General features: G+C 36.0%; 2 protein-coding genes across 2 annotated transcripts; one reads left to right on the top strand and one right to left on the bottom strand.

Moving 5' to 3' along the window:
* Positions 1–42: 42 nt before the first annotated feature.
* On the bottom strand, positions 43–4,720 carry Surf1 (surfeit locus protein 1). Its single transcript, XM_076135073.1, has 5 exons — positions 4,461–4,720; positions 4,109–4,230; positions 3,189–3,386; positions 2,216–2,389; positions 43–573 (listed from the first exon to the last, which is right to left on the bottom strand). The coding sequence occupies exons 1-5, from the start codon at positions 4,632–4,634 to the stop codon at positions 357–359; spliced, it is 885 nt and encodes a 294-aa protein (XP_075991188.1). The 5' UTR covers positions 4,635–4,720; the 3' UTR covers positions 43–356.
* A 3,406-nt stretch (positions 4,721–8,126) lies between these two features.
* Positions 8,127–17,708, top strand: LOC142986783 (uncharacterized). Its single transcript, XM_076135466.1, has 8 exons — positions 8,127–8,227; positions 9,448–9,562; positions 10,064–10,234; positions 11,584–11,878; positions 12,363–12,563; positions 13,225–13,390; positions 16,807–16,934; positions 17,553–17,708. Exons 1-8 carry the CDS (start codon positions 8,204–8,206, stop codon positions 17,677–17,679), a joined length of 1,227 nt encoding a protein of 408 aa, XP_075991581.1. The 5' UTR covers positions 8,127–8,203; the 3' UTR covers positions 17,680–17,708.
* The last annotated feature ends 1,094 nt before the right edge of the window (positions 17,709–18,802 follow it).

The following is an 18,802-nucleotide window of genomic DNA, read 5'->3' as shown; positions in this document are numbered from 1 at the left end:
ATTATCCCCTTTTTTACCCAATTAAAACAAGGGAAATTTTAATAACATCTTTAATAAAACTTTACAAATTAAAATGTCTATAAATCTAGGTACTCTACTCATACACGAAAGTTAAAAAATATCTACAGTTTCAATATTACAGAAAGACAATTGGTTTGATGCTAATTCCTATTTATTAATACTTATTTGCGCCACGTAACAATCTTTACAAAGGGAAATATTACACCTGAACAAAGTGAAGTCAATTTATGAAACTTTCTAGCAATTAACAAAGTAATATAATGTGACTTCAAGGTCTCTACACTCACAAAATAAGAATAAAAAATGCATGATCTTAAATGCAACATTAGAAATATTTACAACAATGGTAACTTTCGTATGAAAAAGCGATGCCACATGAGCGCCGTTAGCGCTGAAAGTGAATACCATGTGACTATGTAAGAAAGGTGTTCATTTCTCAAAGTCACTCTGGTTTGGTTAGGAATGGGCCATCCTTCTGGTGGGTCCATGATGCCTCGCGCGTCCAGCCAAACAGGAGCGCATCCCATATGAGCGCTCATTTGTTCCAGATCCCTGGAAGATAAAAATCAATTAAGTTTGAAGGTGTAAGTATTATGATCTGTCCTGATCCCATTTTTGTAATTATGTGAACTGCCTACTGAGGTGAAAATGTATGTACAGAAAGTGTACAGGGGAATTTTTTTCACTAAACGATTTTCCGCAAAGGATTGAGAAAGAAAGAAGTAATGTCTCCGACACGGCCAATTTTATTGAAACTGGCTAATGGTGCAGGATAAATTAAGAGAAGCAACGGACTTCAAGTCACTAAATAAAATTTAAAGTAATCAGGGTGTCCACAGCTAATGTTCAAAATAGTTTGAACACGGCCTAATCATTCAAGTAGGTATGTTTTATTTGTAAAGTAGTTTATAAGTTGAGTAAAACTGCATACAGGTAATATTTTAATTTCTTTTATTTTATATAGCAAATATATTGAGATCGGTATTTATCACTTAGGAACTCTTTCTTATATAGCCAAGCCCACTAGAAATTTTTGGGTAATTTTGACTTGCCTCTCTCAACATTGAACTTTGTCTAAGTTTTACAGTTTTTAAATAGCAGTACCTATTCTACCAAATTAATTCTCTACCTAGATTTTCGCGATATGTAGTAAATTCCCTAATACATACAAACACCTAACCTAACTTGCAAAACCGACAATAATTTCCCAAATACACACACCAAACTTGACTCTTGCAAAACAGTCAAAGTGAAATCAAAATAATAAACCTATCACCACTAGCCGAGGGTGGCTAACATCACGACACCGTGAGAAGAAAGGGCAGCGTTCGTTCAACACTGTCCCGAGGGAGCTGTAATGTCCTGAAACAACATGTTCCGGGGCGCTCGCACATAAATCTATTAATTTTATTAATTGCTCTATAAGTAGGAAGTTGATAAGTAAAGTTATGGACGAAGGAGGACCGTATGTAAGTTGAAGTACAATGTATGACTTCAGACTAGGCTTTGACTTGATGGATACCCACGTAAGATATTTTTTTTAGGAAGGAGTATCGAGTTCGCGCAGAATTTTGCAGCTACGTATGTTCCTGATTATATCAGTAGATACTATTTGTATCTAGGTGTAATGCTGTCAACAGTTTACCAAAATATAATTAGTTAATTTGATGTTTAGTCTGTTTGATTGCTACTAACGTGCTATGAAAAATAAGTAATTAATAACGAAGTCTACGAGAGTAACAAAGATAAGCTAAAGAATAAAATATCAATAACCGAAACTCAAATCAGTTCGTTATGTTCCCACAAAGTTTGTCTTTATTCGTAACTAGCTGACCCGCGCAACTTCGCTTGCGTCACATAAGAGAGAATGGGTCAAATTTTTCCCCGTTTTTGTAACATTTTTCACTGGTACTCTACTCCTATTGTTAGTAGCGTGATGATATCATAATATAGTTTACTCTCAATCTGAAAAAAAATGCTTCTATGGCCTGGATTAAGCGTCGGACCAGAGCATAAAATTAAATCCCTCATTTTACAATCACTGGGAAAATATCTCAATTTTCCCTGACTATCCCTGACTTTCTCTCCTTTCCCCTCAATTTCACTGACTTTCCCGGACCACCTTAAGCTTCCCTGACTTTTCCCTGACTTTCCCTGACTTTCCAGAATGTGGACACCCTGGTAATGTAATCACCTTGAGAACCAGGATCCTTTTTCTGGATTGTTCTTGGGCATGAATGGGGCCCTCTTTTCTGATAATCTCACCACACCAACCAATTCCACTTCTCCTTTGACGAAAGAAGGCTCTCGCTTTTCTTTGGGACGCAGGTTTTGATGGATCCAACCTCTGTTGATGAGGATCACCTCTCTGCGCCAAAAAGTTATGTAATTAATTATATCATTATAATTTTATGAGTGGGAAGAAAAACAAAAAATGGAAACATGGGACTAGCATCTGAGAATTATGTTCTAATGCTTTTCCGATGATTGGGTCATTGGGACGTTATTGAACAAAGACAATATCAGTCTGTAAACATCTGAATGTGTGCTGGTATGGGCTACCTCAAAAGCTGCAATGCCACCATCTATTTGATGCTGAACTTTTCCTTGGCAATGACAGCTTGTTCAAAGACATAATGTGTATTGTATTACTATAAACATATTGTGCTGGATTATTGCCTTTCGAAGAGGTGGGCGGTAATAGACTATTATGGCTGTGACTATTTGATAGGATTTTTTTTTAACTATGTTCTTCTAATATTTTATGAGTGTACTGATTCTAGCCATGTCATTTTACCCTTGCCTCTCAGGTCAAGTGCCAATTTTAATAACTTTCAAAAGTATGGGAATATAATCATTTACCAGCACACAGGCAAACAATCTAAATATATATAACTCAAAGGTGACTGACATAGTGATCTATCATCGTACAGCGCAAAGCTCTGCACAGATCGGTAAAAAATTTGGCATTCAGATAGATGTTATGATGTAGGCGACCGTGAAAAACGATTTTGGACAATTCTACCCCCAAGGGCTTAAATAGGGGATGAAAGTTTGTATGAAAATTTTGTTATAAGTCACAAACAACGCAGCCACAGGTTGTTGGCAAGACTAGTAAACTATAAGAAATAGTATTTTTGTATTCCTGTTAACCAAGATTTCCTTACCCTGTATCAGCCAACATAAATGGAGTGATCACAAGCCACCCTTGATTCCTTTTAGGGTCAGACACAAGTGATCCAGTCCTCGGCATAGGAGAATCTTGTTCTATCAGCGCTCTAGGGCCAATGAGGATTTCCTTCTCATGAATAAACTTGCCCCGGACTCTCACAGGCATGTATTCCATTTTGTCTAGTTCTGTGAAGCTGTAAGCACAAATTAAATATTTGTAACATTTACAATCATAATTTGATTGATCATAATTTGATATAGCATTTTCATATAAATGAGCAACCAATAAACAATCTTGCAACTTTACTTTATTTGATTGAAAGTAACCTGAAAGATCTGAAGGTTAACAATATTTATTATTTATCTTTAACATTACAAGGTATTAGGCAGATGGTTGTCCAAACAGTATAGGCATCTGGTGTGGACTGTTACCGACTCATGTCGGTAACAGTCCACACACCCTTAAGTTGAATAGTCATCTATTCAACTTAAATTAGGTCTCACCATTTTGGAATAAATTATGATTCTTTAAAGTTTTAAAATTGAGCTATTTTGAACTATATTAGAGCAAATTTAATACATTTTGTAGTCATATGGCACATAATTTAAAAAGGTACCTATAAACTGTAGTTTCAAGGAAAGTTAAAGAACTCTAGCTGGTCAAATAGTTTGAGCAGCAGTCCTGACTAGATGCTTTCTGTCACTCAACTGTCTGCCTAACACCCTATTAGTATATAAAGTTATTAATTACAGTTGATACAATTTTATAAAAAGCACATATAAATATCATAGTTACATCGAAAATTAGAGGATAAAAAGCATTTAACAGGAAAAAGGAAATAGTTGCTTCTAATGGTCAAAAGATATTATGCCACTTATATGGTTAATCAAAGAATTAGGTAATTCTGATACATACTCTTGAGGCATAGGAGCTGGGGCAGCATTAGTTTTGGCTTGCATCATATCAATCAGACCGAGTTTCCATTGCAAGCGATACACCTGCCAGCAACCCAGACCAAAGGAACTCACTGGAATCATCTAAAATCATAATGAACAACAACCAATAAGTCTCCTGTTCAGTAAGTCTAAATAATAATATAAAATTCATTCATGTCTCCAAATCTATAGATTATATAAAAAAAGGTTAAGTTGTGATGATGAAATAATTAGTAATAAACAATGTTTACGATTAACATAGCTTGTTAAAATCTAGATTTTTAAGTTAAATACTAGACGAACTAGAATTAACATAACATAATATAATATACCAGTAAAATCCATTTGAAAATATCGCCAGGTTCCTTTTTAGGTTTTACTTTTTGGGATCTAATTGCGTTTGCAACCGTAACATTGTATCGAAATGTATTCCTCAATATGCTCTTGGGACAGTTATTATAATTAATCACGAAATGCCGCGACACTTTGCATAAACTTGAAAACATTGTTGACACTTTTCGACCAGCCTTCGGATTCGAACAGAACACAAGGCAAGTTGAGAGAATCGGAACGGAACGTCAGGCACGGTATGACGTTTAGGTACATGTGTTGCCCTGTTAATATTATTTCATTTAACAAACTCAATCGTATAAAAAAAGTAGTAACAGTGACTTTTTTTAACTTAAAAGTATTCAGTTACTGCAAGAGACGATAATAATATTCAAAGAGTTCAAATCAGCCATTTTTACCTTGGCATGTTAATGCCAATACACCAAAAAACATTAACACATTGTCCAACTATTAAATTCTTTTAAAATGTCATTTGTCCGTCAAGTGTCACGGAATGCATTCACGTCAAACCGCTCTATCAAAATATTATTGTTTACATATCCTTTTTCATTTAATAGTGACTGAAATTAATGAATAAAATGATCAATAGCCGTGAATTCTATCACCTAGTGGTCGGAGTTTGTGCGTCAGTGATATCTAATGATGTTCAAGTACTCAGAAATATAAAATTATGTGATATTATGCCTGACTAAAGAGTCACATTAGTTTTCACCCTGGAGCTACTTATGATTCCTTATTTTCATCGGTACCACCCGTTGTTCTGGTGATCCAACATTTGCCCTACACCGCCCGCGACACTAGGACAATCAAAGGTAAATATAATAAATACTGTGTGACAGAGAACGTAGCTAACGAAAATGCCTTGTGCAATAATAAACTTTAATTTATTGTCCTAAGACGGGCTGCCCTAGGAGAATATTTTCAGTAAAAGATTTTGAAGTACAAGATGTAACGTTTTCTTAAATTTAATAAACTCTAGAGACATAGCAAATGTCTTTTTTGGTCTTTACTCACTGTCCATGGAACTAGGTATATTGCAGAACTGGCAGGGCAAATTATCATCATGATAATATTCAATAAATATTTAACAACTCACACATGGTACCTTTGATTCCAAACTATACAGAGTTTGTCCTATGGTAACGAAATAACTGGATGATGGAACTCATGATGGAGTCTGTCTTTTGTTATAAACTAGTTGTGCTTTTGTGTACTTAAGCTAATTTGTTAGGATGCATTATATCAGATAGGGTACCTAATGTAAGGTAAGGTGTGTGATGCAAGGTAAGGTAATGTAGATTAGAGGGATGTAAGGTCTTAAAGGTAATTTAAACTAGGTGGTACCTTGTTGTGTGGGATAGGGGAATGTAAGTTAGAGTAGGGATATAACATGATAAATTAGGGAAAAAGTCATGTCCTTTTGTTAGCAACCAGTAAAGTACATATATATTATCACAATTATTTAGATTATTGCTGTTTCAATAAAAAGTTATACAAAAAAGTGGCTTAGTTACAGTGTAATGGGTCTTTATAAAATGGGTTTGAAAACACACAAAGCAATTATGACACTGATTTTTTTAAACATAGCATATGAATAATCTATAATAAAGTAAATGAAAAATTGCATCAAAAATAAAATGTTAGAAATCTTTAAACTTAAAAACTTATGAGCTCTTTGACAAATTTAGCTAATATGCAATTATTGTTATGGTAGTAGATATGGTAGTGTAACATAGGCGTTTATCTATTTTATGCTCATCATTATCTAAAGTGCATAAAATCTGAAAAAAATCGAGTCGTGACTGTTTTACTGATAAACAATTATAGGTAATGTTCACTGATAACCTACAAGCATTGCAACCCTAGCAACAACATTCTGAATATTATGAAGAACTAACCATCTAGTTTGTGGCTAAGTAACAACACACTTGTCGAAGTTGTTCCGTGGATGGGTGACCATATCAGACATACTGAGTTTCTCCGTGATTCGGAAGGCACGTTAGATTGTCATTTTCAAAGATCTTTTAACAGTCGTTACCAGTAGTCAGACTTACCGAGTGGTATCGTGTTATAACCCAGGTTACTCAGATGTAAAGGTCCGTTAGGCACATACCGAATGAAGCATTTTCCTTACAAACTATCGAAGATAAAGTTATAGATCTCTATGCGGCGATTCCGAATATGTAATTACGTAATTTAATTTGGTGAAAAATGTTGAATACGGCTGTTATAATAAGCGAGGCAGTATCTGAGGGTCGCCGTACGCGAGCCACAATAAAAAAATCTTTCTGGGTAGCGAAGTGAGAAGTGGAGGTAGTCACCAGGCTTCCACTGTCTCGTCAGTTTCGTATCATTAAAGAAAATACACAAATGTGTCCACCACCAGTTGTTTTCTATAATTTCGCCAAGATGGCGGACTTAAAACTTAAGCTCTCGATGCCGCCTGCTCGACGCGTACCCATACATATATTTGTATAAGTAATTATAAAATAATTATGTTTGTAATTTAATAATCATTGCTTAAGACTAGTGATAGCCGAATGGACTAAGAATTCGCCTCTCACGCGAATAGTCGAGGGTTCGAACCCGAGGCAATACGCTAGGTAAGGATGTTTCGAAGATATGTTAATATTACTTGTTCTAAAACTGAAGGAAAACATCATGATGAAACCTTGTATACCTATATTACCTAAAATCAACTTTCTTCAACACAGTTTTTAAGGGATAGGTACCCTCAACCTCCCAACCGCGTTTTGCTAGCGTGAGAAAACCCTTCGTCTGTCCCACCCGTGTCCAGCATTGTAACAGATCATCATTAGCCTAGCCTTTCTTCCAACTATGTTGGAGTCGGCTTTCAGTCTCACCGTATGCAGCTGGATACTAGAGTTTTACATGGAGCGACAGTGAATGAGACAGATATGGGTAAAAAATAAATCCGATTAAAGGAATTGGTAATTACAGTGATAAAATAATAAAAGCAAGATTGAGATAACAGTTGCTCTGTATGACATGAAGCGAGGCAGAGGGGAAATATCTTTACGCAGGTGTTCCAATACAAACTTTTTCGTTATTATAAATGTAGGTATGTGGCACTTCGTTGGCACATTTTGTAGACACGTAGCGCACACAGTGCGATAGATAAAATTATAGTGAGGGAGCGTGTCGATTAAAAATATCGATAAGTTTGAAAAACAGCATACTTACAGCATATTATGCTGCACGTAGAACTACTTACTTAAAAAACTTGTGCTACAAGACAATAGACATGATTGAATAATAAATAGGGTAGGGTAGCTTTATGGAGTATATGGAATGATTTTACAACTTGTGCGTTTAACAAATTATAGCACCATACTATTTGAATCATCTCATTTATCATTGTTACAAATTATGTATTGTTACAATTTGAACACTTAAAACAAGGTAGCGACAATGTCACATCTTAGGAAATTTCCATTCATACATTAGCTACAATACAAACTAAGAAGCTATATAGTGTAAAAAAATCGGTATTAGGTAATCGGTGTCCGATAAAATAATTCTGAAGTTTTATCATTATATTTCTAGTACATTCATGACCCAATAAATCCCAGTAGCATTCTCATCGATAACAAAACGACTTTATCGATATTCGACACAGCGCGTTACTAAAACTGATAGGCGAAAAAAAGAGGTTTAATCACATTGCCGGCGAAGTTGGTAGGAGACGCACGCGCTTATCAATATGGCGAACACAGCGGTACAAACGGTAATAAAAAAAACTTCATTTAAATACTAAAATACGAGTATTTTAACTACTAATACACTTAATATGTATTTTATATTAATATATTCTCAAACCACATGGCGAACTGTTTTAAGCTCCGCGATTTCTTTTTATTAGTTTTAACAGCTGGTGTTAAATGTCCAACCGTATGTTTTACAGTTTAATTCTTTAAATACTAGATCGTTTGATAACTATTACCTGATAAATAACTCATTAGAGATTATACCGGTGTAGTTATATCCTTTTTTACCAAGTTATTAACGATAATCGAGACGGCTAATTAGTTTTTAGGTATGTAGGTAGCTGTGAAATGTTTAACATATTATCAAAATAATTAAGTCATTACATTATTATCATGAAGAATATATAATTAATAATATTTTAGTAACGAACTACTATAATATTCAATAATAGAATGTAATTTCCCCACTGCTATGACAATTTCCTCAGCCGCATTTATTATTAAGGACTACTAATTCTTCGATCGATGTAATAAATGTTTTCGCGGACACCAGAACCTATTAATTACTTCATATTTTATTTAAAAATAATAAGTAACATGTCGAAGAAAATGGGACACTCGTAAACTTTAATAACACAGAATTTTTATTCCCACATTCATTCCGGAGTAGTGACGTCGTGTAGTTTGAATCACTAGTAATATATTATATCAAAGAGAAGTAATTTTTTTAACAAAATTCGATACTTTAGTTAGTTCAAGACTTTGAGATGGTCCGAACATTAAAAAACACTCTTATAATATTAACTCGGTTAGTGATTATAAGAGAGAGTCTGAACCTCAGGCAGCGGATAATGGTATCATTTTAAAATGGTCATCTTAATTTTATCTTTGTCGCATAGATTGGTTTCCCCCCCTGGAATAAGGGACTAGTTAAGCCTTAGGCCACCACGCTGGTAGTGGACTAACCTCCCATATCTGTAGTGTAATTCTCTACACTCGGTACTGTCGAGTATCAGGAGTTTGTCATGTAAAATGTACTGCCAAAATACTGTTGTACTTTGTGTTTGTGTGTTTGTAAAAGTCCCCGCTACACAAGAGCAATTCTTATCGTAGGAGATGTATTAAAAAATAAAAAAGTTGGCCGGTCGTCGGTAGTCGATAGCAATAGAGAATCGAGCTACTAGATATGGGATTGCTTTGGACTGTAACGGTAAACCGAAACTGTATTTAACTTCAACAGTGGCCTGAATGGTTGGTGCAAACCCACGACATCAAACAGCTGTGGGCGGCGCAACCCACGTACCTCATCTCCCAGGCCGTGTACATGCTGGCCGGACTCCTCACTCTCGTACATGGTAAAATTACGTCATACACACCGTTGTTATTGTATCTTTTAAATAAGTGTCTTTTGTGTCGATAAACAATCGTAGCGTGATGTAATGATACGTAAAGAATAAGATTTTGTCGGTTCTATTCTTATAGAAATATTTTGGAGCTAAAAGACTTGGCTATTGCCAAATAATTCTAGGAGAATTGAACCCTACAGTCACAAAAGCACGTCTCTTTATGTTTAAAATATATAAACCTTACCTTTTCGCATTCTTGTAGATCCTTAGCAATTTATGATCACTACTAGTCGACATCTTATAACTGCCAGTTTTACTGCTTATGCTTAAGTGTCAGACAACTTACCCAACAGATAAGGTGCCAACGAAACTATGAAACGGCTATAAATATTCCATCCGATAATCTATCCGATACATAAGCAGAAGTAGTTTAACATGCCATTGAGTTGACGATACCGCCCTTGGGTATAAGGAGCTCTATCGGCATTGATTCTAATAATATTTGTACAGCTTTCAGAAAGGGAGGCAGGTGGCCATACCTGTGGTTGGCGACGATCCTGCACGGAGTCTTTACCGACAACTTCTGGCATTTCGTTCTACCAGAATACGATAACTTCTGGCACTCTCAGACACCCGTCGTTTTATTAGGAGGAAGGCTGCCGTTGCACATCATCCTTCTATGTAAGTACATACATCATCAGTCTAGCCTTTCTTTCAACTATGTTGGAGTCGGCTTCCAGTCTCGTCGGCTGAATACCAGTGTCACCACTCTCTAACCAACCTCGGCAGGCGTAGCTTAATTTTGAGAGACCGATCCGCGCGGCGGTTGTTTCTTAGCCACGAGGTTTTACAAACATACATACATAAAATCACCCTTCTTTCCTTGCTACGATCCCTACAAAGTAAGTAAAGTATCATCATCTAATGCTGCACCCATGTTGAGCCTTGACCTACTTCAGCATGTCTCTAGCTAATCTGTTTTTGTGTAAATTGTAGTACACCACCATGACATAACATATAAATAATGCATGAGACTACCGATTCTATGTTGCATGGCCTCCACTCAATTTATCTTTTTCTGCATAAATTTTAGTTTATCAAATAGTAAAATCTTTCAGTACACTGAGTGAGTGTGTTTGTCTTGCTGGGGCTACATTAGCGGGCTATGGCGAATATTCGTGTTAACGCGATGAATGTGGCCGGGTTCATCGTGTCATCGCGTAGTATTCGGGCGAAGACGATGTAGTATCGAGGAGCTGTCGGTGAACTGGCGCGAATCAAAGGGATTTGTCGCGCCAATATTCGCTTAGGTGGCTACATCTACGTCAATTCAGTGTCGTCCAGACTTTGAAGCGAGACGGACGTGCATTTAATTTTTTACACTATGGAGTGGAGTAACGAAAGGGCACGAGCACAAGGCACGATGCATCGCGTCAACTCGACACGAATCTTCGCCCGCCTTAATGTAGACAAGAACATCGCCCATACCCGAACACGATGTTTTTGTCGCGCCAACACCATACGAATCTTCGCTCGCTAATGTAGCCCCAGCATTAGACTCTCTGAATAGTTTTCATAAAAATATACCAAGCTACCAGTTTGCAAGTTCTAAATCAGATCATTGATATTATTGTACTACCCTCAGTATTCTCAGAGGTTAATCCAGTTCATGAACTCAAAATAGTTTTCATAAGTGAAAACGACGTTTACACGAGTTAAAAAAAATACAATTTCTAGCACCTTTAAGTTATAAATAATTATCATTAGTTTCAGCGGTGAAGGAAGATATTGTGATGACACCTTGCACACACTGCTTCTTTAAGATATTTCTTGAGGGCTTACAAAGTCCCCACCCCGTAGATGTCAAGCGTGGTGTACTTGGTTAAGGTTTTACCCCTCTTTTGGACCCTAGCCCAGCAGAGGGACAGAAATGAATTGCTAAAAAAACTTTAAATACCAAACGCTCGCCATTCAATAGTACCAACTATAAAAAATCGCACTAAACCTTAATTTTTATTTTTTTCCTACAGATCCCGCGTTCATCTACCACGCAGTCTACGCGGTCTCAAGGCTGAACCTTCCGAAATACGCGGAGCCTTTCGCAGTCGGTCTAGTCACAGTGTTGATAGACATTCCTTACGACATCGTAGCAGTGAAGTTCGTGCACTGGACGTGGCATGACACAGACCCCAATGTGTTTGACCGCCATTACTGGGTGCCGTGGAACTCGTACTACTTCCACGCCACTTTTGCTGCTAGTTTCTACTTCTTCTTCAAAGCTTGCAGGTCAAGCGGACCTAAGGTTGACCAGTGGGAGTCTGCTGGGTGAGTGATTATCTTTATTCGTTTGTTTTGAACAGAATCTAAAAATGTTACAAAAACGGGGAAAATTTTGACCCATTCTCTCTTATGTGACGCAAGCGAAGTTGCGCGGGTCAGCTAGTATTAGGATAAAAAGGAAACCTTTATTACTAAAATATTAGTAGCTGTTGTCTTGTTCATATTTGTGTTATACTGATATTTTTATCAGTACTTTTATTGGAGTTCATTAATTTCCAAGATTTAATCCTCATAAACTAAGAAGTAGCGAATAAAATACGACTACTTTTTTACTGTATCTCATATTCTACACTAACTGATATATCCTAAATAGGTCCTTTAACAAACTGGAGATCTTTAAACGGTTGATAAGAGAACCAGAAGTAAAGGACCAGAAATGGATCCAGGTATTGGGTCCAGTTGTACATACGAGTAGGTGCAATTAAAATTATTATAATAACATTCCGATTACCTTATATAATTGTTATAGCAAAGCGTCCGAATGGAAGGCTCTGATCCTGTCGTCTCTCCTCGGCATGCCTGGTGGAGTGCTGATGTTCGTGCCCATCTACCACCCATTACACGACGTGTTCAAGATCCACTCCGAAGTTACCTTTTTCTTACTGTTCTCTATCTTCGCCACGATCGTCATCTCGGGACTACTTAGCGAGAGGGAGAAGATTGCCAAGAAGTAAGTATATTCTTTAAAATATTTTACTTGTACTTGTTTACAGCGCACTGTTTGACTCTGTGGTGCAGTGGTTTACAAAAAGCACAAGAGTAAATCTTAGAAGGGAGGTGTCTTTTTAAAAAAATAATAGGGTGGTTTACGGATTGTACATGTCGGAAATTCTGTAGGTTCCATGGTTATACGAATGAAATATCTTCAGTTCAAATCAAATATTGACACGTAAGATAGTCGTTACAATTACTGAATCTACCACTAGCTCGGAAAGGGGTAGAGCCTTACACGTATCTCAATTTGACAACTAGTGTACGTCAAATTGGTCGTCACTATTCAGTACACTGCTGCTTTGACGTAGCGTGTTCATCACTATAATGTAATGGAGAAAGTAATGTATAGCATGGTGGCTTTTAAATAGTTGTCAACTGAAATACGTGGTAACCCTCCTGAACATTTGTTTTAGGGTTCCGTATTCTTATAAGGTTGCTTTAACTGCCTCCGTGTTGCAGTGTTCAATTCCCACACTGAACAATCATTTGGGAACGGTCCCAGAATGCTGGCAATTAAATTAGCAGTTGCAAGTTACTTTAATACTTTTGCATATTTCACTTTCATTGAAACTATTTGTCATCGTAAAAGCCTAATATTCTTCTTTCTTTGTCATAAGGCTTACAGCTATCGACTACGTACTGATTCTACAACTGGCCCTTCACTACCTGATCTACCTTAGCTTCGTGATCTTCTTCAATCCTGCCAACGAGGTCTCCGTGGGACTTCACGAGCCTGTCGGACCTTGCAACGAGGTCGCCACACTCGTCACTCCATTTGGACAGGTAATTATAAAACAGTTTAGCCCTTCGTAGGCAAGACTACGCAAATCTATACTAATATTATAAAGCTGAAGAGTTTGTTTGTTTGATTGATTGTTTGTTTGTTTGTTTGTTTAATCCCAGGAACTAGTCCAATTTGAAAAAATCTTTCAGTGTTGGATAGGATACAATCACGCTATGACCAATAGGAGCAGAGTACCAGTAAAAAATGTTACAAAAACAGGGAAAATTATGACCCATTCTCTGTCATGTGACGCAAGCGAAGTTGCGCGGGTCAGCTAGTCTTAGATACTCAACGATTTTTGGCTTAAAATGTTCTGTCGTACATTGATGTTCGTACGCGAGTTACGTTGCTGATATTCGTCCCGCGATTGGTTTAGTATGGGGATAGTCGCTTGAAGACTATGTGTACGTATTGTGTACAAAGGGCCGTATAATGATGTAGACGATCACATCAAACAGCCCTTCCTACACACGTTATCTAGCTGCTCACTTATGAAAGAAGCAGTTAGATTATTCTACTAACACTACTGAAGCTTCTTCTTTAAACCCCCGTCGAAAATGAGGGGTGTTGTAAGTTTGGCCCCTGTGTGTATCAGCCTGTCTATAGCACATGGACGGTCGAACTGATTTGGAGGCGGTTTATTTAGTTAAAACATTGGTTATAGATATGAGAGTGTTAAAATATCTCAGCTTAGTGTCTTACTTACATTGGTAAAGTTGAGGTGAGGTCGTAGGTAAATAGATAAATTAAAAATCATTGAAAATGATCTATCTTAGAAGATAAAATATTTAATATACATAATTTGGCAGCTGCAATTTATAAAGAAACCACGTTTTTAACACATACATATGCTTTAAAATTACAATTTATGCAGTTATCATTAAACATTATAGGTAAATAGACACCTGCTTATTCGCTCCGGACGTGGGCAACAGAGATTTGCTATCATATCTGTGTTTCATAATAAAAGAAGCGATTTACATTACAATATTGTACTTGTTATTAATTGTATTTTTGCTTTATTTTTAGTACCTATTCTTTTTAAGTATTTGTATAATATAAATACTTCGTTGATGAAACTGTCCCACTGCATGCCGTGGCAACTTTTAAGTAAAACAGCTCTAAGCTAATATTGTGAAACATGTTTGTAAACTTTTTACTAGTGTATGTTTTGTAAGTTGTCCTTAATAAATAAATAAATATTACATGCATAAGTAATATCACGCCTGTTATACTGGAAAGTGTAGACAGAGATGTATGAAATACGGGGTGTATTTCATACACCTCTATTCGTTTCGCCATTTTCTGTTTTACCAATGTTAGTCCTGCTAATATTAGTTATCAATACTAAAGTTTTTAAGGATGGATTATTGGTTTTTACTCTTTGACGCAAAAACGATTGACCTACAAGCTAGACCTTGCACTATTTATCAAGATTATACTTAGAAGATCTGTGTATTTCCATCATAAAGTATCCTATATTCTGTAATTTGTATGCCTCCGCTAGCCGCAAATCTTGCATACAAAGTTTGGCTTGGGGTAATTTACACATATGGATTAAATTGTCCAATATATTTAATAGATTTCAAGGCGTACGCAGATAGTTTACAGCCTGGATTAACTCATACGATGCTATTTTCCCGGTAACTCACGCGAATAAAGTTGCTCAGGACCTCCGGCTATCCGGCAGTCTGTACGTGTGACAAACTTATACTATTATATCGACGCTTTATAATAAAAGGAAGTTACTATCGTGACTTGTATATCAATTTTACATAATATTTTATAGTTGCTATGCAATCTGGGTAGTTTTGATTTAGACATTGACCTCAAACTGCTACGTTAATGAAACGATAACCGATTAGGATGATTAGTAGATAACTTACTATGTTTTACTTATCTTTGTGCACCTGATATATGTTTAATTTGGAATTAAAGACGGATGTTTGAAGCTGATAGAAAATATGGTCACTATAACAATTTTGAATATGCGACTGCGTGGTAAACTATTTGTGACTATTACTATTTGTCATGCTTTGTATTTTTTTTGTTATAATGTTGAAATTGTGATGTTGCGCTTGGCCAGATGGTGGACTCAAGCCTTACCCCTCTCGTGTAGGAAGGAGTTCCCTGCCCAGCAATTAGATATTACAGTTAAAAAAAAGTTGAAATTAAGATGATTACAGGCTATAACATTATTAAAAGCACTCATTTGATCCCAAAGAAAATATTAATTTGTGCCGATTTGTCGTATTTCTATCCTATAATGTGTTTTAACTAGTCGTAGAGTAGCATATTTAAAGGGTATTCAAGTACCCTATTAGAATACTGATAAGGTTCCTTGTCCCAACAAAAAAGTTAAGTTTCAGGTAAGAAAAAGACACTAAAGTATCTAATTTGTATTCGTATAGCATCCCTATTTTTGCGCTCTCCAATATTATGTTAATTTTTTTTTTACTCGATCCTGTCCCATTGCTGGTCAAGGGTTTACTTCCGAATGGGGGCCTCGAGTCCACCATGGCCAGTACTGTAGGTATATTTCGTTTAAATAGTATTTTGTACGATATTTAAAATCTGATTATCTACACTCGGTATTAACGAGTATCGAGAATTTGTCATTTAAATAAGTTCCTACGGCGCCCACTGGAGGCGCTGATTAGATACTCATACAACAATTTTTAGCTAGCCGTTTGTTGATAGTTGAAAGTGATAGAGAATCGCGCTACATTCAACCAAACAATTAGATGATGTTTAAGAAATGTCTTGCTTTTTATATTTTAGGTCAGTACTTGTAATATTAACTGAGTAGTAAGAACCTAGGTATTATTGTAACATTGTAATTCAATCATAAGTTATGTCCACGTGTTTGATTCTGAGAAAGTATCAATTACATTCCGTCATCAGAAAGTGCTTGAGAGTTTTGTCGACTCATCATTTTAGACTCCCACTAAACTGCGTCTATCGAGTACATAGTAAATAGTGTGAAAACAATAAAGTAATTAAGCATTTTTAGATATGTTTTTAAACACGTTTTTAGATGACCTTTGGCGCACCGCAAAAGGTGGTCGCCACGCCACTACCATTATGTCGGGAAACCGTGGGTTCGGTTACCACACGGAACAATTGTTGTGCCATCCACAAATAGTTGCTTCGGGTCTGGTTGTACTTTGTGTCCTTTGTTTGTATGTATGTAAAAGTCTCTGCGACACAAGAGCAATTATTAGTGTGGGAGTTGACGTCAAAAAAATCTTAGTCAATATAGATATTGTAAAAATATAGTTAGCGATTTAAAAGATTGGCCAAGATTTCCTTGCCTGCATTTTTCTATGAGGAATGGCGGTAAATTCACTCTCTGTTTTATTGACTAGCTGTCAGTACTTGACCTTTATAAATAAATGTTTTGTTTTTGATTCAGGAGCTAAAGAAGAGGAAATACTTCTGCCCCTCGGACTACGATGAGAAGTACTTCGACTTCCACTGCGTCGGCAACAAACTGCCGGCTAACGGCGCTACCTGGTACACCATCTGCGGAACACCCTTCGAGTAAGTACTTTAACTACATATACTTGTCTATTGCCATTTTATTTAAAGACTCCTTTTAAGATATGATTAAATATTACGCAATTACCTATGTTCATCAGTTATTGGTTAGCCCAATTCTTTATCCATACAATACCAAAAGATTGACATAAAGTCCTTAGTGTGTGCTGATTTGAAGTTATGAGGTTGTTCTGTGGATGGGGTGACCATCTTATACATATAGAATTACTCCGTGTTTCGGAAGGCACGTTAAATTGTGGGTCCCGGCTGTGATTCTCGAAGTTCTTTAACAGTAGTCAGAAGTTTGAAAGTCTGATAACCAGTCTTACTGAAGGGCAACGTGTTATAACCCAGGTTGGGTTATAACCTGGGTTGTGGAGGTCAGATAGGCAGTCGTTCCATGTAAAACACTTGTATATAGCTGCATCGGGTGAGAGTGGAAGTCGACTCTATCATAGTTTCAAGTCTCTTGCTCGCGCTTACACATTGACACATTCCTTTAACTCTTTTGATTATGACGTAGTTTGATTGTAACGGCACGAGTATAAACTTTAATCTTCTAAACTTGTTAACAGTCAGTAAATTTACAAATAAATAACAATTGATTATTTTAAATTACAGAAACCGCGCTGAGTACATCACCGTTCTCTCAACCATCCTGGTAGTAGCGTCCGGAGTCTTCTACGCGCTGTACTTCAAGACCGGCTCCAAGGTAGAAGCTCCCGCCAAGAAATTAAAGAAGAAATAAATTATCAAATAAGGACTCTTTACAGTTAATTCATTTTTAATTTAGCAGATGACTAGCATGATATATTTTTTTATTTTAGTTGCTCTCTTTTTCCTTTTCTAATATTATATTGTAATTATTTATAATTAAAATTTATACATTGTTTACAATTTATTTAACTATTCGCTATCTATAGAATACTATAGCTCATCATATATGTTATACAACGACTGTATAGTCATGATTATTACTGAATTTTCACCATTTTTTACTATAATATGTTTTCTCTTTTTCATTTCGCTAAGGAGTGAAAGAAACAACTCTTTATAAGCCTTTCATCCATACTAATATTATAGATGCGAAAGTAACTCTGTCTGTCTGTCTTGTCGACCTGTAAATTCAGGTGGGGAACGAAGTCGTGAATAATCAACATTATAATGACATTAAATTAAAAAAAATCCGTTGTCATGGCAACTGTTTTAATGACGGTTATGCCTTAGCGCGACTTCGTTATATTATGAGATATAAATAATTTTGAGAGTATTTTTCGTAAAGAAAAGCATATTTTATATCATCACGCTACGACCAAAAGGAGCAGAGTACCAGTAAAAAATGTTATTAAAACGTGGAAAATTCTGAACCATTCTCTATGTGACGCAAGCGAAGTTGCGCGGGTCAGCTAGTAACTTCATATATTTTTATGAATAAGAGAGGGTGTAATTATAATGTTATTGTATGTAATTGGTGCACTTTTCTTATAAATACTTACTTACGCTCAGCACGGAATTCCCCTAGTTTAGTAACTACTTACTTTATCTTTCCTTTTTACTCCCAAATACTTACTAAATTCTTGAATTTGTGACCTTTCTGTCTTACTGCTTTTAGTGTATCACTATTGAAAATCGAATTTTAAATTGTTTTTTTTTTATAATATTTTTATTGATGACCAGTGATGTAATTTATTAAGGAATGAAATAAAATTAAAACTAATTTATAAAATGTTTTTTTTTACTCTGACTGTCATAAGAATTTTAAAAGATTTTGATGTGTGTTATTATTTTTTAGTAGGTATTATGTATGTGTGTAAGTTTGTGAAGTCTTGTGTGCATTTCTAGGTTCCTCTCGAAGGAATGATAAAAACCAA

This window comes from Anticarsia gemmatalis, chromosome Z, assembly GCF_050436995.1.
Source record: "Anticarsia gemmatalis isolate Benzon Research Colony breed Stoneville strain chromosome Z, ilAntGemm2 primary, whole genome shotgun sequence".
In the NCBI taxonomy this organism is placed as follows: domain Eukaryota; kingdom Metazoa; phylum Arthropoda; class Insecta; order Lepidoptera; family Erebidae; genus Anticarsia; species Anticarsia gemmatalis.
This window is presented reverse-complemented; position numbering and strand designations above follow the sequence as displayed.